Source organism: Megascapheus bottae, chromosome 7 (assembly GCF_031878675.1).
Source record: "Megascapheus bottae isolate mThoBot1 chromosome 7, mThoBot2.hap1, whole genome shotgun sequence".
Taxonomy (NCBI): domain Eukaryota; kingdom Metazoa; phylum Chordata; class Mammalia; order Rodentia; family Geomyidae; genus Megascapheus; species Megascapheus bottae.
Genome location: NC_143515.1, coordinates 63,205,052 through 63,227,768, shown reverse-complemented (window position 1 = coordinate 63,227,768; position 22,717 = coordinate 63,205,052). Strand labels below are relative to the sequence as shown.

Genomic DNA, 22,717 nt, shown 5'->3' with positions numbered 1-22,717 from the left:
AAGGCACAGGGAGAAAGATCATGGTCCAAGTATAGCCTTGGGCATAAAAGCAAGCTCCACACTGAAACTTAATTACAGCAAAGAAGGATCTGACCTAAGTGGCAGAGCTCCTGCCTGGCAACACAAGGCCTAGAGTTTTAAATCTCAGTACTGAGAGAAAAGAAAAGAAAGAAAATGCATATGCATGCTCACCAGAAGACAAGATAATATAAATCATAGATTGATATCATCTATTCATAAGAACCTTAGACTGTAAAAACCCAAAATGAGAATAATTGAATAGATATATAAATTGTAGTATTTTCATACAAAAGAATACCACATGGCAATCAGGAAGAACAAATTGTGCCTCCCAAAATGGGGCTGAATTACACATACATAATATTGAGAAAATCTGAGTTACTGCATAATAAGTCATTCCATTTCTATAAAGTTCAAAAACATGTAACATGAATTTATGGTATTCAAAGCCAGGACAGTTGTACTTATAGAAAAGAGATATACCGATGGAGCAGAGACACAAGGAAAAATTCTGGGAACTAATAATAGTCTTTTATTTAATCTAGAACAAAAAGCATAGGTGTATTCTTTTTGAAAAAAATGCATGACGTAGGAACATGAGGAGTGTATTTCTGGAGAAATTCTGCAAGCAACACATGTAAAAGTGTGTATTTTCTGTAGGTATATTTTCCTTCAATATAAGGAAAAAGGAAGAAAGATATTTTGGTTTTCAGGAAGATTTCAGAATCCAGAGACCATCTGAAAGGAGTTCAATGCAATGTAGTCCATGAAAGAGGCAAGATGGGAGCCCGGGTCAACAATGCTGAATTTTTAACACCACTGTGCTCCCAAGAAACTAAAGAGAACATCTCAGAATGTACACTGCTAATTCTCTTTAGCCATTCTCCTGTTATTTTGAAGTACACAGCCCAAACCCATTTTTTTTAAAAAAGAATAATTTTAGAGAGATTACAGGGAAGGGGGATGATATTGTGCAAAAAGAAATGTACTCTTTACCTGACTTATATAACTATAACCCCTTTGTACATCACCTTTATAAAAAATCAAGTTAAAAAAGATAATTCATAGTAGAAAAATCTGATGCTATATCCCCCACAGGTGTTGGGCAAGGGCATATTCAGGGCTAGCCTCCCATGAGATGTGACAGTAGCATGAGGTAGACAGTAAGAAACTTCTCTTCAGACCTGGCTTGTGTGGAGTTTCTATGTTCCAGATTTTCTGTCTGTTTTGTTACTGACATGTCACTATCAGTAATTTTTAGAATGGATTCCTTATGTCAATATTTAACCAAACCAGTTTCCCATCAAGTCATGGTACATATTCCTACATCTCTATCCACATCTCGTTCCCTTTCCTCATTCCTCTGAGTGTGAAATGTAAGAGGCAAACCCAGAGAGCAGGAAGAAGACATCTCTTCCAAAAACCTAGATTACTCAGCACCTTTCAAAGCCACTAATGTTTTTCTCAAGTCATCTACCTATTAAGAGGTTAGGTGACAGAGCACCAGATCACTTTCTTTGTTTCATTAGATGATTCAAGTATATTCTTTGTTATAAAATATAACTATAAAATATAGTCATAAAATGATGTTAATTGGGAAAGCTAGAAACCTTATACTTTATCTCTTCTCTCCAAAGTACAAGTCAAACGCAGGTGCTTTCGCTCTCTCATGCTATTCCTCTCCTCTCTCTTACCTCTATTTCTCTCTGTGTCTCTGTCTCTCAATCAATTTGGGCCAAAGAGAGGTTTTTATGCTCATGGAGAATAATATATTATAATAATATGAAAACTTGATTTTGAGCCTCAGAGTCAAGTGTTGATGAGCAGTGTGAACTCTGACTAGCCCCTTTAATCTCTTTGATCCTAGGTCTCCTGGCCTAGGTGTGTGATGAATCTCTAGTCTTGCTTTTTGCTCACATCTGAGAAGCCCACACTGGTCTCAGTCTGAAATTGAGCAATTGAGAGAAAGGTCTCTTTTCCAATTTTTTCCTATTTTTTTATATATTTTATTGTAATTAATAGAAGGTTTACATTATATTCACCAGATAGAAGGTGCATTACTTCATATACATTGATACCCTTTCTCATGTCTTTGTCCCCATTTCCCTTCCCCCATGCCTGCCCCTCATCTTGTTTTCCTCCCTTCCCTATCCGACTTCAAATAACCAAATACACATATATACAATATATCAGATAACCAGGTGAAATACTGTAAAATATGAGATAATCAAGGGACAGCAAAAGAGATGAGAGATAACATAGTACATTAAGGACAACAATCACTCATTATATGGCTTTTGTTTCAATATCCTAGAGGTCCTTTCATTTAGCATCATTCTATATGGTCTTCTGTATCTAGGTTTTGTTCTATTGTAAATCTCTGCTAGGAAAGCCCAAGGTTTCTACTGATTGTGACAAATGAGGGAAACCACTGAGCCTATGTTCCTTTGAGTCTGGCTTACTTCACTTAATACGATTTTTTATAAGTCCATTTCCTTACAAATAGGGTGATGTCGGTCTTTCTGACAGCAGCATAGAATTCCATTGTGTGTAAATACCACATCTTGTTGATCCATTCATCAACTGAGGGGCATCTGGGTTGGTTCCATATCTTTGCTATGGTAAATAGTGCTGCAATGAACATCATTGTGCTAGTGGATTTAGTATGTCCTTGTTTCTGGATGGTTGGATAAATGCCAAGTAGTGAAATTGCTGGGTCATAGGCGAGTTCTATGTTTAGTCTTTTGAGGAACTGCCATACTGCTTTCCATAGTGGTTGAATGAGTCTTTCCTAATTATTTTCCCCCCCCCAATACCAATGCTTACTTCTGATCTCTTGTACCTCACCTAGGAAGAGACTCCCCAGAATCATACCTACCACCCATCCTGAGAATCTTGGCATTTCATTCCAGGATCCCATAGCAAGCCCTCTCCTGGAAGTAACTAGTTCATCCAAGCTGAGCTAAGAAAGGTTCATCACTGCTTCCTGGCTTCCTTTTACTCAGTCTACTTTGGTCCCTTGAGGACTCCTTCTCCTCGAGGTTAGGAATTCTCATAATGTGGTACTAGCCATCTCCCAAGTTTCTATGACAATGGGGCAATAGCAGAATAAGAGTGAGATGATTCCATTGTTGCTGCATTAATTTACATCTTCATTTTAAAGTGAAGACTTAGCTATACATGACAGCAAACCAAGTTTCCCTTCTAGAATGTTCTTGCTTACTTCTCCCCCACCATTGTCCCATGCTCTTAAGTAAACTGGACAGATTCCTATAGAATATTGTAGTTTTTCTACCTCCTGTTACTTTCTTATGTTCCTATCCCAACATGGAGTTTCTACCATGGGTAAAACCCCTAAAGTTTATGTATGTATCTCTAATTCCAGTTCAAAGTCCATTTTCTGTCAAGAAGCTTCTTCTTCCCATTCAGAAGGAAATGTGTTCTCTCTCATAGGACAACCTCATACTAGTTCGTCTTTTGTTACTTGGCCAAAATAGAAATAGTCTCATGAAAACCTGGAACAGGGCAGGAGCTAGGTGCCTGAATATAAAGCAAAAAGTCTTCATTAGTTCTAAGACTTAGTTCAATCACCCTGACAATAAAATTAACTTAAAAAAAAAAAAGATTTAGTTCAGCTGCAGAGTCACTGTCTGATGTTCTGAAGCTCCTCCCCGGGCTTTCTTCTTTTTTTCACCCTCACAGCAGTCTGAACTCTGGGATATGCCCCAGTGATGCTACTGAGAGCCGCTGTCAATGGACTCACATCATGTGTTGAAAAATGGCACACAAGAGGGACTAGCAAGCCACAGATGGGGATAGCTTGTTTGTGAAAGCTAAGTGTCTGTGATGGGTTTTACCTCCCCTTCCTTCGGCCTTGATGGGGAATCACTAAAGCTGTGCTGAGTTGGTAGAACAGCCTTGACTCTGAGGGAATATGAACATTTTTTACGCTTAGCCGTTCCAGCCGTAAAGATTTTTATCCTATTACTGCTAAGTGACGAGCACAAGGAGAGAAATGATGATGATCTTTGGCAGCCATTCCAACCGAGTAAATACAAGGAGGGAGAGATGCGTTCAGAGAGGGGGCCACTGCCCCTTCATTTCCCAGGATGAAAAGGAGCAAAGGAAAAATGTCTTCCTGGTGAGATGTATCCAAGTGTGGAATTTTCCCTCCAGGCCAGCAATGGGCGCCCCACTGTTGGAACCATTTAGCACCAGGCTGAACTAAGGCGGGGAGAATATGTGGAGGGGAGCAACCAGAACCAGTCAGGCCAGGGATGGTTGGCCCAATGAAGCTTCCAGAGCTTTAACTCGTGCAACCCACCCTTCCACCTGCTCCCCTGCAATCCAAGTAATCCCATAATAGGCATTGCTAGGCAACAGCAGAAATACTCATTGCTCCATCAAAATATTTCCTTCCTACTTGAGGGGTGTGTCTTCATTTGCTGGCTTTTTGTCTGCCAGATATTTTATGCACTACTAAGATGATAGCAAACCCAGCTATTGTCACCAAGAACCAAGAATGTGACCACAGGGCGAAGATAAAGCCAGTGGAAAACAAGGGCTATTTGTTGGACTAATCATTGTATAGCTCTTCTGGGAAATCCAGGACTCTTCCCAGTTAGACATTTCCTCTTCCTTACATTAAAGTTTTTATATACATGGCATACCACTGCCTGTTACTTCTTACATGATAAAGGCCCATCTTATTCAACTTCATGACCCCACGGGACCTGGGAAATGACTGAAACTGATATTCTCATTAGTGTTAACAGAACTAGTAGGATTTCAGGGCGGTGGGGGGGGGTGTAAAGTAGGAAATGGAATGCCATTTTTCTGTTCAGTTGGGATGGGCAGGGATAGGGTGGATGTGTGCCTTTATCTGGACGTGAAGATCAATTGAAATGGGATACATAGATCCACAACCACACAAAGTCTCAGAATGATAAAGCAGTGAGGTTATATAGAAGAGACAATGAAGCTGAGAGATGAGCCAGGATATAATAAATCCAGCTCTTGTTCTCCTCATATCCATTATGTCACCTGGCCTGAGCAGAGATATGCATGCCTGAGACATATAGCAGGTCATAGCCTGAAGACTGTGGAAACCAGATCAAATGGATGCACACCCTGGGAAAGAATACTCACATCCTGGCACAGTCTTAACTGGTTTTTGTACTTGCTTCTTCTTCAACCCCGAACTCCAGATACATCAGACTACTTCCCATAATATGCCCTGGGCTTCATGGGACACAGAACCAAGAAAAAAAGTTACTTACTCTGTTCTATTTCCTACAGAGTAATTAGATCTGTGGGGTTCTCATCCCTTACTACCTAACGCCAGGAGAGTACCAATATACGTGGCAAATCTCAATCAGCACAGTGGTTGCTGGGTGAAGACTCTTACAACATTCTTCCTTCCACCCTATCATGAGGCATATTCAGAATCCTAAACAATTCACCCCAACACTGCCTTCTTGGCAGCTCTTGCTCTAATGCTTAGCTAATAGTTCTCTGTTTCAGTCGCTGTCCAAACGCATCCTATAAATCAGAATCCAATTACTGTGGTAAGAAAATTGGAAGCAAATTTAATAAGCTCAGACCCCTCCCACGTGCTGTTTCTTCACTCTTCTCTTTTCAGTAATGAGAACTCTTTAAGGGAAAAAGCCTTTTCCTTTAACTGTCTGCTTTCTCCATTCCTCAGATTAGGTCCCTGAGGGTGGGAAGATAATGAAAACAAGGAGAGAGCTCAGCTTCTTCTTTCCTTTCTACACGTAAGGCAGGTAGAAGAAAGTAGCCAATGTGATTTCCAATCTGACTCCCTCTGGTTGTCCAAAAGCCACTGAACTTTTGTTAAATCCCAAACACTGTAGTAGGTGCTTAACTTGTTCTTCATCCTAGAGTGAAACTTACATTATAACTAAGAAGTCCTTAGCCTCAAGGCATGATAGGAACTCAAAGTGACCCACTGAGAGCAAAGCTTGTATCAACAGGGATGGATCTAATGAAGGAGCCAGGAACCAACATAAGCAAATGGCCACAGGCTAAGAAAGGGCTCTGTAGTAGAAACGTCATGGTGATGATATGATTTCCAAGAACTTGGACTCTGTGGATAAAGGAACCAGGAGAAGAAGAGGAATGAAGGAACCAAAGATCAATGTTACAGGGTCAGAGACATAAGTTGTATCACCAAGATAAGAGGAATAGAGTAATTATTCCATGGCCTTTTGATTTCTATGGCAACTCTAAGCCTTCCTGTTGAATCACATCACCCATGGATTTTATCTGGGCCATAAGAGAAAGCCATAAGAGCAAGACTAGGCTTTGTGATTTCCAAACAAGCAGGCCTTGGAATCACCTTCGCTTACTAAGCTAAGTCTCCATCACCAGAAATTTCTGGGTGAAGTTTTAACACTAGCATCCTGTTGACATGCCTGGTGGAGAAAGTTGCTACCATCCTAGTGCTGGTGATGTGGATGATCATATATATCTGTTTCAGTTTTGTTTTTGTTTTTGTTTTGTTTTTTGGTGGGTCATAGCACTTGAACTCTGGGCCTGGGCGCTGTCTCTTAGCTCTTCAACTCAAGGCTAGCGCTCTCCCACTTGACCCACAGCACCACTTCCGGTTTTCTGGTGGTTAATTAGAGGTAAGAGTCTCATGGACTTTAGTGCCTGGGCTGGCTTTGAACCGTGATTCTTAGATCTCAGCCTTTTGAGTAACTATGATTATAGGTGTGAGCCACTGGCACTTGGCTCGGTTTCAGTATTTTAGAACTTTTATAAAACAGAAAGGCCATATTTACAACAGTGTCCCTCACTGCAGTTTTGACCTCTAGGAGACATAAGACAATGTCTAGGGACAGTTTTGATGATCCCCTACTTGGTAGAGGATAGGATATACTACTGGTATCTAGCAAGTAGATGTCAGAGATGCTTGCTGAAATCCTTCTATGCACAATAAAGTATCATTCAGCCCCAAATGTCAGCAGTGCTACTAGTAAGAATCCCTAGTCTCTAGAATGTTCGTGATCATCATCCACAGCTAGTCAAAACCAAGATAAGCCGGCCCCAAAATAAATTCTAGGGCTCTGTTGGCCCCTGCAGGCAAAGCTCAAGCCCCACATCAAAATGAAGTCAAAAATGTATTAGGATGAATTACAGAAGGATTAAGGGATTTAACTGGTGAGTTCAGGTTTAGACCCATGGGTTCCTTGAGAAACTAGGGCTGAAAGGGAGGACTCCTCTCTCTAGAGAGGCACTGGCCCAATGCTTCCTTGGCAGCTTCAGGAACCAGCAGGGGGCAGCACTTTACCAAATTCTGCCTAAGGCTTAATAATCCAATCAGTTTCTTGAGGTAGCCTGGGACTATGAATGTAATATGGTGGCTCACAACTGCTCACTTGACTTCTGGACCTAATTCTGTCTTCTGACCTTTCATCTTCCTACTCATTCAGACTAAGTCCCACAAACTCAAAATTCTGAGTGACATAATCCCAGTTCCTTCGGGGCAAGATTGTTACAGGGAGGCAGACATATGGTAGATATGCTTTCCCTTTTTGTCTCCCCAAATGGTGTCAAATTCTGTCTCTCTCTTCTCAGCTCTTCTATCACAGCCCTTGCACAGATGGAGCCCACTGGGACTGTGCAGAGCCTGGGGGCTGACTGAGCTTGGCTCTTTGGGGACAGGCTCAGTTTGTTGTCACCTACTAGTACATGTCTACCCTCATCAGACTTTGACTTTTGCCTCACAGAAGAGAGGAGAACTGTGACAGTCAGTCCCATTCTTTATCCCTTGGTGCCTGCTAGCTCAGTGACTTCTTGGTGTCTCCTATCTGTAGATGAAACAGTGACTTCCTGGTGTCTCTTCTCTGCAAGTATCCCTCAGGGAACTCTCACTTGAATGCACCAGCAATTTCCCTGGGAAGGAGGTACCCCTGGGCCTTCTGGAGGGCTCTAGCATCTAGGCTCAGAATGAGAAGGAACTATGTGCCTAAGACTCAGTGGACTTCTTCAGCCTCATGTCTATTTCCTCTTGCATACTTTCCTAGGTGTAGTTTCTGCTCAGAGAAATAAAATAATCTGATATTTATATATTTTTATTGTAATTAATAGAAGGGTTACAGATAGAAGGTGCATTACTTATCAACCATTGTTACCCCGTCTCATATTGTTGTCCCCATTTCCCTCCCCTACTGCCTCCCCTCATCTTCTTTTCCCCCCTTCCTTATCCTATTTCAAATAACCAGATACAATGTATCAGATAACAAGGTAAGATACTGTAACAATATGAGATAACCAAGGGACAACAAAAGAGATGAGAAATAACACAGTATATTAAGAACAGCAGTCACACCTTATATGGCTCTTGTTTCAATATCTTGGAGGTCCTTTCACTTAGCATCATCCTATATGGCCTTACGTATCTAGGTTTTGCCCTATTGTAAACCTCTGCTAGGAGAGTCCAAGGTTTATACTAATTATGACAAATGTGAAACCACTGAACCTTTGAATCTGGCTTACTTCACTTAATATGAGTTTTTCTAAGTCTTTCCATTTCCTTACAAATGGGGCAATGTCTTTCTTTCTGACAGCAGCATAGAATTTCATTGTGTATAAATACCATATCTTGTTGATCCACTCATCAACTGAGGGGAATAATCTGATATTTACATAAAATTCTCTCAGATGTAAACAGTAACTTAAATAGTATTTTGACTTTAAAAAGCTGTCAGGCCAATAGAAAGGAGCAGGAGATTCCATGCCCTAGCCTCTAGCGATGGGGGATGCCAGACACTGCTGCTGATGAAAGCATATGCTATCTTTAGGGCAGAGGTAAATTCACAGTCAGAGTTAAAAGCCAGAATATCATCCTTCTATACCATTGCTATCTCCATAGGGAAACCAGGGTTCTAGCTCTCTGGGGAATAATGATTAATGAGAACCAGCTGAGAACTTCCACAAGATCCATACTACATAAGACAAGGATTCTGAGTTGTAAAGCCAATTGAGGAAACTGAGTCTACATGCCTTTACATAGTACCAACTTAAGAACCACTAGCACAATGAGCCTAATAAGTCATGAAAATCCTTACTCCCTGTACTAAACTCCATCAATCTATCAGTGTCCTGTCAGAGACCAGGCTTGTTTGGTCAGCATTGGGCTTGATGTGGTAAGGGCCATAGACTGAGCATTTATAAACCCATCAAACCCAAACAAACAGAAAAAGAGAAGCATGGAGACCACAATCAAAATTCTGGAATTGAAATATATCTGCTCATTTGGGCTTCATCAATAAGCACAAAGGCTGCTATCACTTAGGAGTGATTGGCAACCAAACAAAATATCTTCACAAAGCCCCCTTTAAAAGAAAAACTAGGAAATATAGCTCCTAATATAGTGCCAGACCTGATCTCTGTTATCGACTGAAGAAATGCCCTACACTAATGAAACAGAATTGAAGATCCAGAAATAAACCCGCAGACCTATGGCCTCCTAATCTTTGAGGAAGCAAAAAAAAAGGGGGGGGGGATGGAAGAAAGACAGTCTCTTCAACAAACAGTGCTGGCATAATTGACTAAACACATGTAGAAAATTAAAGTTAGATCCTTATATATCACCCTGCACCAGGATCAAATCAAAATGGATCAGAGACCTCAAGGTAAGAACAGATATCCTGAAAACATTACAGGAAGGAATAGGAGAAACACTAGAGCTCCTTGGCACAGGTTGAAACTTTCTTAATGAAGAACCAGAAACACAGCAAATCAAACAAAGTTTTAACAAATGGGATAACAATGAACTGCAGAGTTTCTGTACAGCAAAGGAAAATAGCTAGCTAGCAAGACATATAGAAAGCCCATAGGCTGGGAGAAGATCTTCAGTAGCCATACAACAGACAGGGGTCTCATATATAAAACATACCTACAGCTCAAAAATTAAATTCCCCCAAAACAAACCCCCAAAGAAGCTACTACCACATTAACAAGTGGGCTAAAGAGATAAAGAGAGACTTCTCAGAGGAAAAACTACAAATGGCCAAGAGATACATGAAGAAATACTCAACATCTCTAGTTAGTAAAGAAATACAAATCAAAACAACATTGAAATTCCATCTTATACCAGTTAGAACGACCCATTATCAAGAAAACTAATAACAATGGATGCTGGTGGGGATGTGGCCAGAAGGCAACACTACTACACTGTTGGTGGGAGTACAAACTTTTTCAACCACTCTGGAAATCAGTATGGAGGATCCTCAAAAACCACAGAGCTCCCCTATAATGGAGCAATTCCACTCCTAGGCATTTACCCAAATGACCACAAACAAGGCCATACTAAAGCTACCACTACAACCATGTTCATTGCAGCATATTTACCATAGCTAAGATATGGAGCCAACCCAGATGTCCCTCAGTAGATGAATGAATCATGATGTGGTATGGAATTATAGGCTTCCATCAGAAAGAATGACAGTGTCCTATTCATAAGGAAATGAAAAGACTTGGAAAAAATTATATTAAGTGAAGTAAGCCAGACTCAAAGAAAAGCAGGTTGCATGGTTTCCTACGTTTGTTAAGAGCTAGAATATGTTCATGATATTCTTAACAGGGGATCTCAATAACCCAATCATTTAATACATGTTTGTATATGTGTGTGTATGTATGTATATATATATATAATAAAGTATATCAACATGAACTCCAAGACATGGAAGTAAAAGGTTCTTATTATGTCCTATATACAGTTTTTAAATTTATTTTTTTTTAGTTTTCTGTACTTTGTGTCTTGCATATAAGATTATTTGATATGTGGAAGGGAAGGGGAATCACAGAAACAGCAGGACAAAGGATGAACTAATGCAACATTGATACTCACTTGAGACTATGTTGAATATGAACCTTACAGCTTGTGGGGAGGGAAATAGGGAGGGGTAAGTAAGAGAAAAGGAGAGATGGGTTAACTGTTCAAAAATCAATGTATTTATTGCCTTTGTTGTGTAACTGTAACTCTGCTGCTCATCATCTTTTTAATAAAAAACAAACAAAAAGAAATAGCCTGTCCAAAAGTGTGGAAGGCAAGCAGACAGAAACCAACAACAAATGAAGAGGCCCCTTGAATTCTCTCTTTGCTAGTAGCCCTAGGAAGTCCTCTTAGTGACAGAAGAGATATCAAGATGACTTTACCAGGCTGTTCCTATCCTGCCATCCCCCGCTTTGGAAGCCAGGCAAGGTCTGAGAATCTGCCAGCTCTAGCTAAGTACTTCTGAGTGTCATTTCTGGTGGCCACAAGGTGTCTGGATAGCTGCCCTCTATTTTCTCCAGCCTCCAAGAGACAAGTGAGATGGCTTGCAGCGATAAGCAGTATCACAAACAAGGTAAATCAACACATCATTCTCTCTTTAGTGTCCAAATGGAGGCAAACAGCTGTCCTGTCCCAGTTCTCAGCACTGGGTGTTACATACAGTGGGTCCCCAGATCAAGCTTACTGGTGATCCAGCCTGACCTCTAGGAGAAGTACAGGTTAGTAGTTTGAAAGAAAGAGCAAGAGCTACCTTTTATGGCGAGTGTCCGGAACTGCCCGATTGCTGGAAATGCGCTCACTCTCCCTCTGGTTGAAAGCATACAGCTTGTACGGATCGTCACCAACACGCCACTTTTTGGCATTCAGATACCTCCGCTCATCAAACTGCTCCCACAGGTCGTCCCAGTCAGCATCAGAAGGCTGTGGAACACAAATGAGAAGTCTATGAGAATGGCTACCTGCCTTCCACTCACTTCCATCTATCTACAGTGCCCAGAGACAGGGCATATTCTGACAACGTCAGGCTTGAAAATGAAGCCACAGACGGAACATTAACAATCTCATCAGAACAATGTTAATAATGGCCACTGCAATTTACTGAGTGCTACATAGCAGGCATGTTCAAGTACCTTAACTCCCATTATGCTATATAATTCTCACAATATTTGTTCATATTTCCACTGGCCAAGTTAGAAAATAGTCTTCATAGGTAAGCTCTGTCCACATTCACAATTAGGAAATAGCAGGACTGGATCTGAATTGTAGTATCCTCACTCAAGAAGCAAATCTCCATAGGGAGATTGCAGAACAGCTGGGACAATGGCTGTCACAGAGGAGGCACACCAGGACCACTCTCTTCTCTTTTTCCATGGGAAAGTGGCTACAGAAAGTAAATGATCCATCCATAATAATGTGCAATCCATAGGAAACTCTGGTTCTCTCTAGCCCAAGACTATTACCAAACATGAGATAACTCTCATTCCTGTATTCCTGACTCTACTCATTACACAGGAGTCTCACACTGCCTCAGCTGAAAGGAGCAGAGCCCCCATCTCATCTCCTGTGCTCAAGGCATCTGAGCAGGAAGGCCCAAGGAAGGCTCAGCAGACAGCAAAGCCGGTGCTGGGCTCCCATGGCAGGTGAGAGGGGCTGCACCACTCTTCATGTTCATCTCAGGCACCTCATGATCTTATCTGGTAATTGATCTCTCTCTTTTCCTTTTTGTTATCTCCTTTTGAACAGCATCTTCCTACTAATAACACAAAATGAAGCTCTGGAAACCAGTGATTTTTATCCAATAATTGATTTTATGAATGTGATACTGCTGCTACAGAACATGCTCAGGAGAATTTAGATGGGGGTGTTTCAGAAACTCCAAGCCTGAACTGTACAATGTCACAGCCTAACAGCTGTCACCTCTGCTTGCAGCATCATCCTGGGGTGATCCTGACAGCTCATCCTCATAGGATGGGCCACAGAACTGTCTCCCATGGGCTCATTGCCGAATTAATTCACTGCAATTCTCTAAATAAATTCTAAGTCTCACAGTACTCTGAGCTAAAGAGAAGAGAGGTGGAAATGATGGTCCCTGACCTGGAAGTGATTGTAATGTTGAAGCCAGACATGACTGGACACGCTTATGTCATATATCACAAAGTAAGTTCAGTCACATAATCTCAGTGACAAATGTTGAAAGCACAGAAGAGTGAAACAGAGCAGTTTTTAGAGGAGGGTCCAAAGAGTTAGATCTTAAAGAATGGGTAGAGACTTTGCTTTTGCTTTGCTTAAAGGATGATTGAAGAGGAAATAGGTGTGTAGTAAGAGCCAGATAAAGGCTGTATATTAGAGGTATTTAATGCAAGAGACAGAGAAAGACAAACACACAGAGAGACACAGTGACTGAGATACAGAGAGACAAGTTTATAGAAACATTATTTTTAAAATTATACAAAACTGGCTCACATGATTATGGAGGCTGAAGCTGGAGAACCAGAAAGAGCTAACATTTCAGCTTCGTTCCAAGGAGAAGGCAAAAACAATCTCTAAGTCAAAGGTAGTATGACTGGAAGAGTTCCTTCTTAGTATCATTGTTCGTTTCCAGCTTTGGTGGACTGAATGAGTCCACAAAGAACAAGTGGACAATCCGCTTTACTCAGGCTTCCCACCCACTTGATAATTGCATCCCAAAATACCCTCAAAAACGTGTCACACCAATAGTAATGCTCAGCCAAATATCTGGGCACCTTAGGGCCTACTCAAGTTGATATATTAAGTGAACCATCATAGGGAGGCAGATTAGGAAAGCAAAGTCTGGAATGTGGATTGCAACCAGGATATAATGGAAGCAAGCTTGGGTCTTAGGAAGCAGGTCATGGGGAAACTTGTTTTCAGTCACAAATATGGGACTACTACAGAGAGACTAGTTGGAGAATGACCTTGATTATCTCAGCTGATTTATGAAAGTGGGGTTCTGCTGGAAAACATAGAATGGGTCTGTCTATTCATTTGCTAAAGAAGCAGGTAGAGGATCAGGAAGTCATAGCAACAAAAGAAGATTCTGTGAGGGCCTATAATGTATCATCCAACCCAACCCTCATATTTTCTATTCACACCAAAACAGAAATACTGAATCTAGAGTGCAAAAGACCTGAAGTTGCTCAGCCTGGTTCTTGTCACTGCAAGATAGTTGAGCATCATCAACGTATCTGGTAGGAACTGTTTTTCGGAGGAGGTAACAATGAGGACTCAGCTGGGATTCTGGCCCCAGAAAGCTAAAACAACAGCCAAGCTGGCAAGAGAAGTCATATGAACTGTCAGGCATCTGTAGGACTCTCCCTCACGGTATCATGTGTGCAGATCTCCTTTATAGCTTGCTATAAAGAGACCCTTTGAGAACATACAGCCAGTGTGGGGAGCTAGGCGTTGCTATGCTGAAAGCTGAATGCACTGTATGACAGTGAAGGTGTGTTTAAGATAACACTAACATTTTATAGTTATGCGTGAATGGAGATTGACACAGACTCCTCCCAAAACCCTATTTGTTCCAGGATGGATTAGCTTAGAAAATTTTGATAGGTGGCTTACTCAAGCTCATTGGAACGCAAGTAATGGATCTGCTGGTTTAATCTCCCTGCAGAGCTTCTTACTCCTCATAGACAGAAACAGCAAGGAGGGATAAGATGTGTACCAAGAGGATAAGCTCTTCTAGTCCAACTCAAGTCAAATGGAGTCAGCATGGTATTCATCCAGGAAATTGTCTGCGAGGAAGGCTAACTTCTACAGCAAGAGTTCATAGACAGCTACTCTGTGAATTATGCTGGTGGGGATGCCTGAAGCTTATCAGTTGTACCATATTTTACTTTCACAGGTGAAACACCATTTTTCTACAACCCATCATATCGTTGTAGAGGAATCCTCTTGTATAAAGAGCCCGGACTTGGCCAGGAGTGTGGTCTAGTGGTAGAGTGCTTACGTGAAGCCCTAGGTTTGATTCCCCAGTACCACATACATAAAAAAGCCAAAAGTGGTGCTGTGGCTCAAGTGGTAGAGTGCTAGCCTTTAGAAAGCTCAAGGACAGTGCTTAGGCCCTGAGTTCACACCCCAGGACTGGGAAAAAGAAAGAGCCCAGACTGAATTTAGCCATGGGAGAGAGTTTGTTTACTTGCTTAAAACAATGATATTGATAAGGAATGGATATCTTGTTCATTTATTCACAGATTCTTGACTATACGCCTGTATTTCTCAGCATTCTCTAGGAAAACAGGATCTCAGGTTCATACTATGGTAGTAAGAGAAAATTGAGGAAGGATAGAGAGAAAAAGAAATTGATAGCTGGGCACAGTGGCTTAAGTCTATAATCCTAGCTACTTGGGAAATGGAGACCAGACAATCATAGTTCAAGTTCATCCCAGGCATATTAGCTTGTAAGACTCACTCAGGGTCTAGGTACATCGCAGTGTACCTGTATCCTCAGTGACATAGAGAAGCACAAATAGGAAGATTGCAGCCCATGCCATCCCAGGCTTAAAGCAAGACCATACTTTCAATATAACCAATTCAAAAAGGGGCTGGAGGCATAGCTCAAGTGGTAGAGTACTTGCCCTCCTTGCAAATGTGAAGCCCTGAGTTCAATTCCTAGTACTACAGGAAAAACAAAAGAGAGAGAAAGAAATAAGTTGTATATTGAGACTTGTAACCTGAGATCAAAGGCAGTATCTGTTGCCAGAATTCTACTTCCTTACGGGCTCAGTCTTTGTTCCTTAACGGCCCTCAACTGGATGAATTAAGCTATTTTTTGGAGAGCAATCCAATTTACTCAGAATACACTAATTTAAATGTTAATGTCATTAAAAGGCAACACATTGAACGAAGTATCCAGAACAATGTTTGACCAAACATCTAGTACAATGATCCAGCAAGATGCCACACAAAGGGATAACAGTTCCCCATAGGAAATTTCAGAGGGAGTGATTGTTTCCAATGTTCACAAACCTAAAATACAGTAGACACTTATATTCAAAACTTTTTTTTTTCCGCCAGTCCTGGGCTTGAGCTCAGGGCCTGAGCACTGTCCTTGGACTTTCTCAAGGCTAGTACTCTACCACGTGAGCCTCAGCACCACTTCCGGCTTTTTGCTATGTATGTGGTACTGAGGAATCGAACCCGGGTCTTCATGCATGCTAGGCAAGCACTTTAACCACTAGGCCAAACTCCTGGTCCCTTATATTCAAAACTTTAAATAAAGAAACTAAGTAGTAAGGAGGACAAATAAGTTATATAACACCATACATGGGATATCTGTCTTACAGCCTATACTGCCCTTAACAAGCCCAGTTCTAAGCCAGTTGTGGAGCACTAGAATTCCATCCAGATATTTCTAGGACCAGAGCCTCCTGCAACCTGTCCCACCCTGCCCACCTCTACTTCACATTAACTGGAATTGTCTGCTCCTAGAATCAGGGCAGATCAGATACTCCCATGCAAACTCTAAGTTACAACAAGCTTGATTTCCATGTTGGATTTTCTTCAATGTGCAAGAAAAAATGAGATGAGGGAAAACACAGGTGCTATAACTAGAGGTAGGGTCATGGTATATGCCAAGAAAAGATACAACGTGAGGCTTTCCCAAGGATAAAGATCATTCAGAAGTTAAACCTAGGCTAGAAAAGATTAACTGGAAACAGTACTCATGTCTGATTCACTTAAGCCAAAAAGGGGATGCAGATGGGCTGCATATAAACCTCAAGTGTAAGTCATATTTGCAGAGCAGGATCTCTAATTGACACCCTGTGATTCCTACTAAAGGTCCTCCAAAGATACAATCACAACATAAATACAAGGAAACAAGTCATTATAGGCAAAAATCTGCAGAAACTATAAGTAGGTTGAAATCATCCAACAAGTTAAGATATAGGAGTTTTAACTGTAGAAAACATGTTTAAAGTAGTAACTATTAGCAAGGATAAAAGACAAACCAAATGACCAGGTGGATGTGATGCTTTGCACTGGCCATTGTCAACGTCATGACCAACGTCACTGTCATGAGCTTTATGAAATATACAGCTTTATTATTCGCATTTCACAGATAAGAAAGTTGAGGCTGGGGCAGCAAAGGAACTTCCTCAAGGTCATAGCAAGTTCACTGTTTTGACTCTCCCCAGAATATTTGACTTCAAATTCCATGTTATTTATTACCAAATACTCCATTCCAACCCAAGTTCTTTCTTCCCCTTGCCAGTTAGTCACAAAAATAAGCTAGGCACTGGTGGTTCATGCCTATAATCCTAGCTATTCTGGCGGCTAAGGATTTCAGTTAAAAGCCAGTCAGGGAAGATAAATCCAAAAACATCTTATCTCCAATTAACCAAAGGCTAGAAGTGGAGGTATTGTTAGAGTGGTAGAGAACCAGCCTTGAGTGAAAAAGCTAAGGAATAAGTGCCAAGGCCCTGCATTCAATCCCCAATACTGGTTTAAAAACAAAATACAAAGAAAAATTAAAACATCTGTGCCTCTCTGTATTTCTTATCTAGCCAGCAGGAATGACCTTATTTATCTAAGGGTAGCCAACAAAGAGAAATACAACATTATCCTCTCCTGATCATGGCACTAGCACACCAGTGGAGGTATTAGGTATTAGTGCAGGGATTGGTTTGGAAAAGAAATGACTGTTGGTAGCACACTGCCCCCAATGGGTAAGGCCATATCCAATAAAGGAGGGGAAGGGCAGCCCTCAATCATCTGGGCTCGTGACAAAAGAAAGAGCTAGAAAATCCTTTTCTCTCACCAAGGGACAGCACATCAATTATGGATTATTAGATCAGATCTTCATTTTAATATTTCCTCCATGTATTATCACCTCTTCTTCTCACTGGAATTCTGTCTTGGGAGTTATTTAACTGATGTGCAGAAATCTAAATTTAATTTATTATGATCTAACTCACTTTAGAAGCCAAATTACCCTGCACTGGAGAAGGATCAAGTCAATATCCCACTTGGCTTTCTATTTATCTTCCACAGGGTTTTCTCTCCTTCTCTTTAGTATTCATTTTATCACGGGTGCTGGTCATAAATTTAAATTTTCCTCAAAATTAGGCAATTGCTCCTTCAATGTTGTAGTTTAATGGTTAGTATTAATTATAGGAGCGTCACTCCTTAAGGAGTTTGATAGATAGAATGGACATATAATAGAGGAGGAAAGGGCTATTTCTCAGACAAAATGAGAAAGCATATAATTCAACAGGGATAAGTTTACTCTTCTGTTCTCCCTCCTCCTTTCCTTTTCCCATTTTCCTCCTCTCCCTTCTGCCTTAACAGCTAGGTGCCAGAGAACAGATGTGCTCCTGTGTGATGTCTCTAGCTCCTGAGAGGAGGAGATCTTGACACCCAGCCTAGATCCCTCTCTATGGCAAGCTTTTTGTCCATTTGTCTTTGGTCTCCTTTAGGCAACCATTTTCTCCCCATGGCTGCTCCACTGATGCACTCACCACCCACATATAAACTGCATACTACATGCAAATGCAACTTTGAGGGAAGCTTCCAGATTTGGGGAGAAGAAAACTTCCAGTAATTATTATAATAGTCTGAAAAACTCCAACTGTGAAATATAATATGATTAGCTGAATGGACAGAAGCCCAGTTTTTGTTTCTGGAATTAAACAAAAAAGAACCTTACACCATGTGGACCTTATATGGAGATTAATTTGCTTACTAATTAGCATAAGAGGTGGGTGCCAGAGAAGTGGAAATCAGCATGATGATGGAAGGAGAACCAGCTCCTGGCACATACTGGGAGGAATGAGGTCTGATGTTGATGGTTCTTGCTTCCTGCTCCCCAACACAGAGACTAAGCCCTAAACTCCCATATGCAGATAAGCATCTCCAACCATGGGTCACTTACCTGAAGAATACATCCCAATTGTTGGTGAATAGAAGACGAAGGGAGTTAGTTCTGTCCACACCACTGATTTCTTATTTGTGCATCCCTTCTCTTTGTGTTCAGAGACTGGAGCGGTAAACTGGTCACTGGGATTTAAGAGGCCTCTGTATGTTTCAGCTCTGGTAATAAGTTGGCAAGAGATCAAGGGCAGTGGGGAGCCAGGTATCCACAAGGAGCTCAGGAGAAAAGGGGTTTGTAGATGGCACAGTGGCACAAGAGGGCAGATCTGCTCATATCTAGGAGAGTGCTGGAGGAGACTGTGGACCAAGAATAGAGACTAGCATCCAAGAAAGACCAAGGAGGGACTGGATACAGTAGAAGAATCAGAAGTGGCTAGCTAGCTAGAGTTAAGACACTGAAACCTCTCTCTGGAATGCATAATCCACCTGGGTTGGGCACAGAGCCACTCTACCCAATTGAGGGTAGGTCTGCAAGCATAATGTTGTAGACACCATCCTGGACTGTCAGGGAGAAGGGGAGAACAGATCTGTCCACAGTGGCCTCTAGCAGAACAGAGGTGAGACTTCATGATCAGAGGCCTACTCCACTGAGACTCACTTCGAGAAGGGCATGGGAGGAAAAACAAGATTTAGGTTTCTCAGTGAGCAAAGATCTCTGTCTTCAAAAATCAGACTTTTCTTCTTTTCCCTCCTGAGCTTGCAGTACAGGACCAGGAAATACCTGAAAGCAACATGAGAAAGCTCTTCAGCTGCAAGAAATAGCTACAGAACTAAGCAATTTTCAATGGGCCCTACCGAACTAAGGTATCTGGCAGGGGTCACAATGAGCAGGCTGGGGGGGTCAGTGAGAATGGAAACATGAGACAGTATAGATGACATAGGTATGGCATGATATCTGCCTAGTTACACTGCCTTAAACACCCAGCATGCTGATAGGCTCAATTTGGCCTACAGGCCACCAGACTGCTACAGCAATGGTATTAAAATAAAGTGGCTTTTTAAAAACAAGCCAAATACATTCGCAGGGAAGTGGATGAATCTAGAGCGAATCATGCTGAGTGAGACAAGTCAAGACCTAAGGATCAAAAGGTGCATGGTATCCTTAATATGCGGTTATTAAATCCAAAGTATACAAGAACGAGGACTCAATAACTGCATACCCAAAGCAATGGACATGGTAATGGAAATACAAACATAACTATATAGACAAAAAAAACCTATGACTCTATAATCATGTTTTATTTCATAAACTGATATGTTTCTATGACATACAAACCGTTAGCCTAATTTTGATTAAGTTCTAAAGACTAAGTCCCAGAGAATGTAATTAGAGATTCCCTCCTTGAACAATTGTTTGTTAAACTTGTCATTTAAAATATGATGTAAACATAAGCCATATAATTAATGATTGTTGTTCTTAAGGTACTACGTTATCTCTCATCACTTCTACTGTCCCTTGGTTATCTCATATTGTTACACTATCTCACTTTGTTACCTGATATATCGGATATATTTGTATTTGGTTATCTGAAATTGGATAGGGAACGGGGGAAAACAAGATGAGGGGTGGGGGAAGGGGGAAGGGAAATGGGGACCATGACATGTGAAAGGGTATCAATGTGTGGGAATTAAGGCACCATTTACCTGGCAAATATCATGTAACCCTTCAATTAATTACAATAAAAATATATTTAAAAAAACAAGCCAAATAAATAAATTGAGTCAAAAAATATAAGTATGATCAGAGTAAGAATTATGCTTTGTGAATTCTTTTCTCTTTTAAGGGCCTTCTTGCTCATTTAAACTGGATTTCTTCCGAAATAAATGCAGGGGGCAGGGTAAAGGGACAAGATGAGCAAATAAGAGTCAGCACAGCCCAAGATGACCTTGTCAGTCTAAGAAAGCCCTGAGCATGGCTGTGCTTAGTATTCTACACTTTGGGCAAGGTTATACTGAAAACATATTTTTCAACTTTTACAGCCAGTTTCTCACTCCATCCCCAGGGTAAAACTAATCCTTTCCCCCAGCTGGGTTTACTGGCCCAAATCCCATCTCAGAAGTGAGATAAGATATGAAAAATTGCTTGGTAAGACATAATGCATATGTAACATATTATTATTGTCAACATGGCTGTGGTTACTATTATTTCTTCTGGAGGCTGAATGCTAATGGAGAGAAAATGCAATTTACATTCAGCCAATTTATGCTGAGCTGCTTCTTCCTTCCTGGTGGCAGATAAGGGGTCTCTGACAGCATCCGCAGGCAACAGGATGGCTCACTTCATTGTCCAGCTGTAAGGATCCGTCATTATCAATGCTAACATCTCCTGGACCTTGGAAGGTGTATTCTACCCCAAATCTTCATCTCAGCTATGTGTTTGAGCAGAGTGCCATGTACATAATAAGACAAGAAACCATTTCAAAGATCAAGATACATAAGGTTATTATCAGCTTATAAAGCTAGAAATTAACCCCTTGGCTCTCTTTTATGTATGTGAGAGAGGAGCTATGTTGGGCAATTCTGAGTTGAAATTTTGGACCTATCAAAGACCCAGAGTTTCCAGAAAGCTAAAGACCCTGGACTCAAGGCTATCTGCTCATATTCTGGCTCCTTCTCATCCTCTGGACTTTTTGGCCCCAACAGGAGCTTTGCAATGAAGTGGTCAGGTTAATCATAGAATACACAAAGAACATGGATAGTGAGGCTTGCACTTTCCTCAATATCCCTTTAAGTTCTTCTCAGGCAAAGATTTCTTTCTCAGGACAAAACAAGAGTGGAAGCTATGGCAAGCTAGGCACAATGAATGACTTGAAGAGGTAACAGATTCTCACACTGCACACAATAGCCCACAACACTGATGCCAAATATTCCTTGAGTAGCATTTACGATATGTCAGTTTCCATCCAGAAATGCCGCACCTTTAATATCCTCAGTAAAACTTAGGTAGGAGCTATTATCTCACTTTACTGAGGTGGAAATAAGTGTTGTTGAGCTAACATGACCTAGTCAAGGCCACTCAGAAAGTAAATGGAGATGCTGGGATCTGGTCACAACCCAACAGGGACACACCGAGGCTTCCTAACCCATTGTCAGCCTCAGGACAGTGGAGAGTGGAAAGGGAAGTGGAGAGTGGAGGCACCAGCCAGCATCTGAGTTCTAAACTTCAGCCCAACACCTCTCCACAGCACAGGTCAAAATTGCTCAAATATACAATCTGAAGTCAGTTAGAAAGAGAGTCTCAGAGTAAAATGCCCCTTGTCACTCATTTCCCCAAAGTGACATTAGTAAAAATCCTCCAGCTTTCAGCATATATATATTTCAGAAATATATTCCCCTCTCTCCTGTGTCCTGGAAGTGAAAGACAGATCTCCCTAGATACTGTGTACAGCAAGGGCCAAGCTTAGCACGTTTTCTATCTGCTCCATAAATAAGGTGACATCCACATGCCCTCTGGCTCCCTCAAACTAGGTCAGCCACTGAATATGTAGGTGTGGAGTGGGAGTGAATGACTTTGAAATGACTTTATCTTGTGGGACTCTGGGAGGGCTGCTGGCTGGCTTTTCATGGAAGGGGCTCTTTTTATATCAAAAGCAGACCGGCACTTTTCAAATACACACATGCTGATGAAGGGGGATGGAGTGCCAGCCTCTGCCAAGGGCAAACATAAGTGTTGCAGATGACATGGCAAGTGATAATGGCAGTAGACTAAAAAATAGGGAGGAATTCCTTAGGAGCCTGTCCCAAATACTGTCCCACAATACCGTAGGAGCCTCTTCTATGACATCTCATACGAACTGTCAAAAGGAGATTTAGGATGCTCTTGCTTACACAGATACCCCTCATCTTGGGAAGTAGTAAGAACTGTTCTTCATACTACGTGCTCATCACCACTAGTCTTTGTCCAGAGCCCCTGTGGCATGATCTCTTCTGAAGATCCCTTCTGATGCCACAAGGGGGTTATTGCCAGAGGAACATTTGAAATGGCCCCACACTGTCATT

The 22,717-nt window shown here is 41.3% G+C and overlaps 1 protein-coding gene across 1 annotated transcript in view; it reads right to left on the bottom strand.

Annotated features, from left to right (window-relative positions):
• The window catches only part of Galnt14 (polypeptide N-acetylgalactosaminyltransferase 14), a 199,037-nt gene that overhangs the window by 66,722 nt on the left and 109,598 nt on the right, over positions 1–22,717 (bottom strand). The window contains exon 2 of the mRNA XM_090336175.1: positions 11,574–11,743. Coding sequence (XP_090192301.1) covers positions 11,574–11,743 — 170 coding nt within the window. The remainder of the gene's footprint in view (positions 1–11,573; positions 11,744–22,717) is intronic.